We start from the raw sequence: 1,171 nt of genomic DNA, 5'->3' as shown, positions 1-1,171 counted from the left end.
ATGATCCTAAGAGTGTAAGACAGGTTGCTGAGCCAATATGCCTTCAGAATGTGAAAAGCCTGCTTTGTTGTCAATGAGTTTCTATCAGTTAATCCAGGGGAAAAAAAACCAACCAAACAAAAAACCTTTGAGAGTAGAAATTTAAAGAAATAAAAAAGAAAGACTGTGAAAAATATTTGTTCTCCCTCCAGCAGCAGGAAGATGTGAAAAATCACAGAACACATCTCACGTGCTTTAAATTTATTCTTTTATTCTTTAAGCTTGAACTTGCAGATGACAGACTGATGAATCTTTGGCTAACTACGTGAAATGGAACAAGTTGCTGCATTTTATTGTCATGACTTTCAGAACTGAAAGTATGTTTGTTGTTTATGTTGGAACTCATCTGACTAGATCTCCTTTTTTTAAAAATTATTTTCAAGAGATAAATATTCAGGAAAAAATTCCCTTTTGGCTGTAATCTTGTTCTTTCTCATGTTAGTGGCAATCGTACTGTTGACTTGCACCGGAAGATGGATGAGAGGTGTTGTGCTAACTCTGTATATGGTCCAGTCACCCAAATTTGAAGAGGATTGTCTCCTACGACATTGTCAGAAAACATCCAGCTTTGCTTTTGAAAGAAAATCCATGCTAGACAGTCGTATTGGTTTCTCTGAGAAAAAGATTCAGGAATTTTTTGCATTCTGTGGAGTCTGTTGGCTAGAACCACTCAACTTGCTGTTACTGTTATATTTTTACTGAAGCACTAGGAAAGCTGGAGCTCACCCTCAAGTTTCTTTTTTCGTGTTCCACTGCTGAAGAAATAATCCATGTTTACCAGACTCTTGCCAAGTTCAGTATTCATTCGACTGCCAATAATCTGGTTGGTCGAGTTGGGAGCTTTGCTTGAGAACACAGATACGTAGTTAGGCAGTGGCTTTTCCTCCTTTTTCTTACCCTAAATAAAAAAAAAGACCATTAAGTTTTCAGAATTACATCCATTACTTGTTACAAAAATACAAGTTACTGAGATTATTTTTGTCAGCACTTTTGCTTTTGAAATTAGAATTTAATATAGTTAGAACTGTCATACTGAATGTACATGAAAGTGTTGGAGAACTAAAGTGATTGTTTTTTGCTGTTGTCTTACATGGGAATAGGGTAAATGTCCTGGGTTTGAGCTAAAACCCAG

At 36.1% G+C, this 1,171-nt stretch overlaps 1 protein-coding gene across 1 annotated transcript; it reads right to left on the bottom strand.

The window, feature by feature from the left end:
* Positions 1–745: 745 nt before the first annotated feature.
* LOC104271529 (uncharacterized protein C2orf50-like) lies at positions 746–937 on the bottom strand (the record flags this gene model as incomplete). Its single annotated transcript, XM_009866218.1, has 1 exon — positions 746–937. A coding segment is annotated over one exon (192 nt), but the record flags the coding sequence as incomplete, so codon positions are not given.
* Between the last annotated feature and the right edge of the window lie 234 nt (positions 938–1,171).

This window comes from Apaloderma vittatum, unplaced genomic scaffold, assembly GCF_000703405.1.
Source record: "Apaloderma vittatum isolate BGI_N311 unplaced genomic scaffold, ASM70340v1 scaffold9953, whole genome shotgun sequence".
In the NCBI taxonomy this organism is placed as follows: Eukaryota; Metazoa; Chordata; class Aves; order Trogoniformes; family Trogonidae; genus Apaloderma; species Apaloderma vittatum.
The sequence above is the reverse complement of the archived record's forward strand: the minus strand, read 5'-3'. Positions and strand labels throughout refer to the sequence as shown.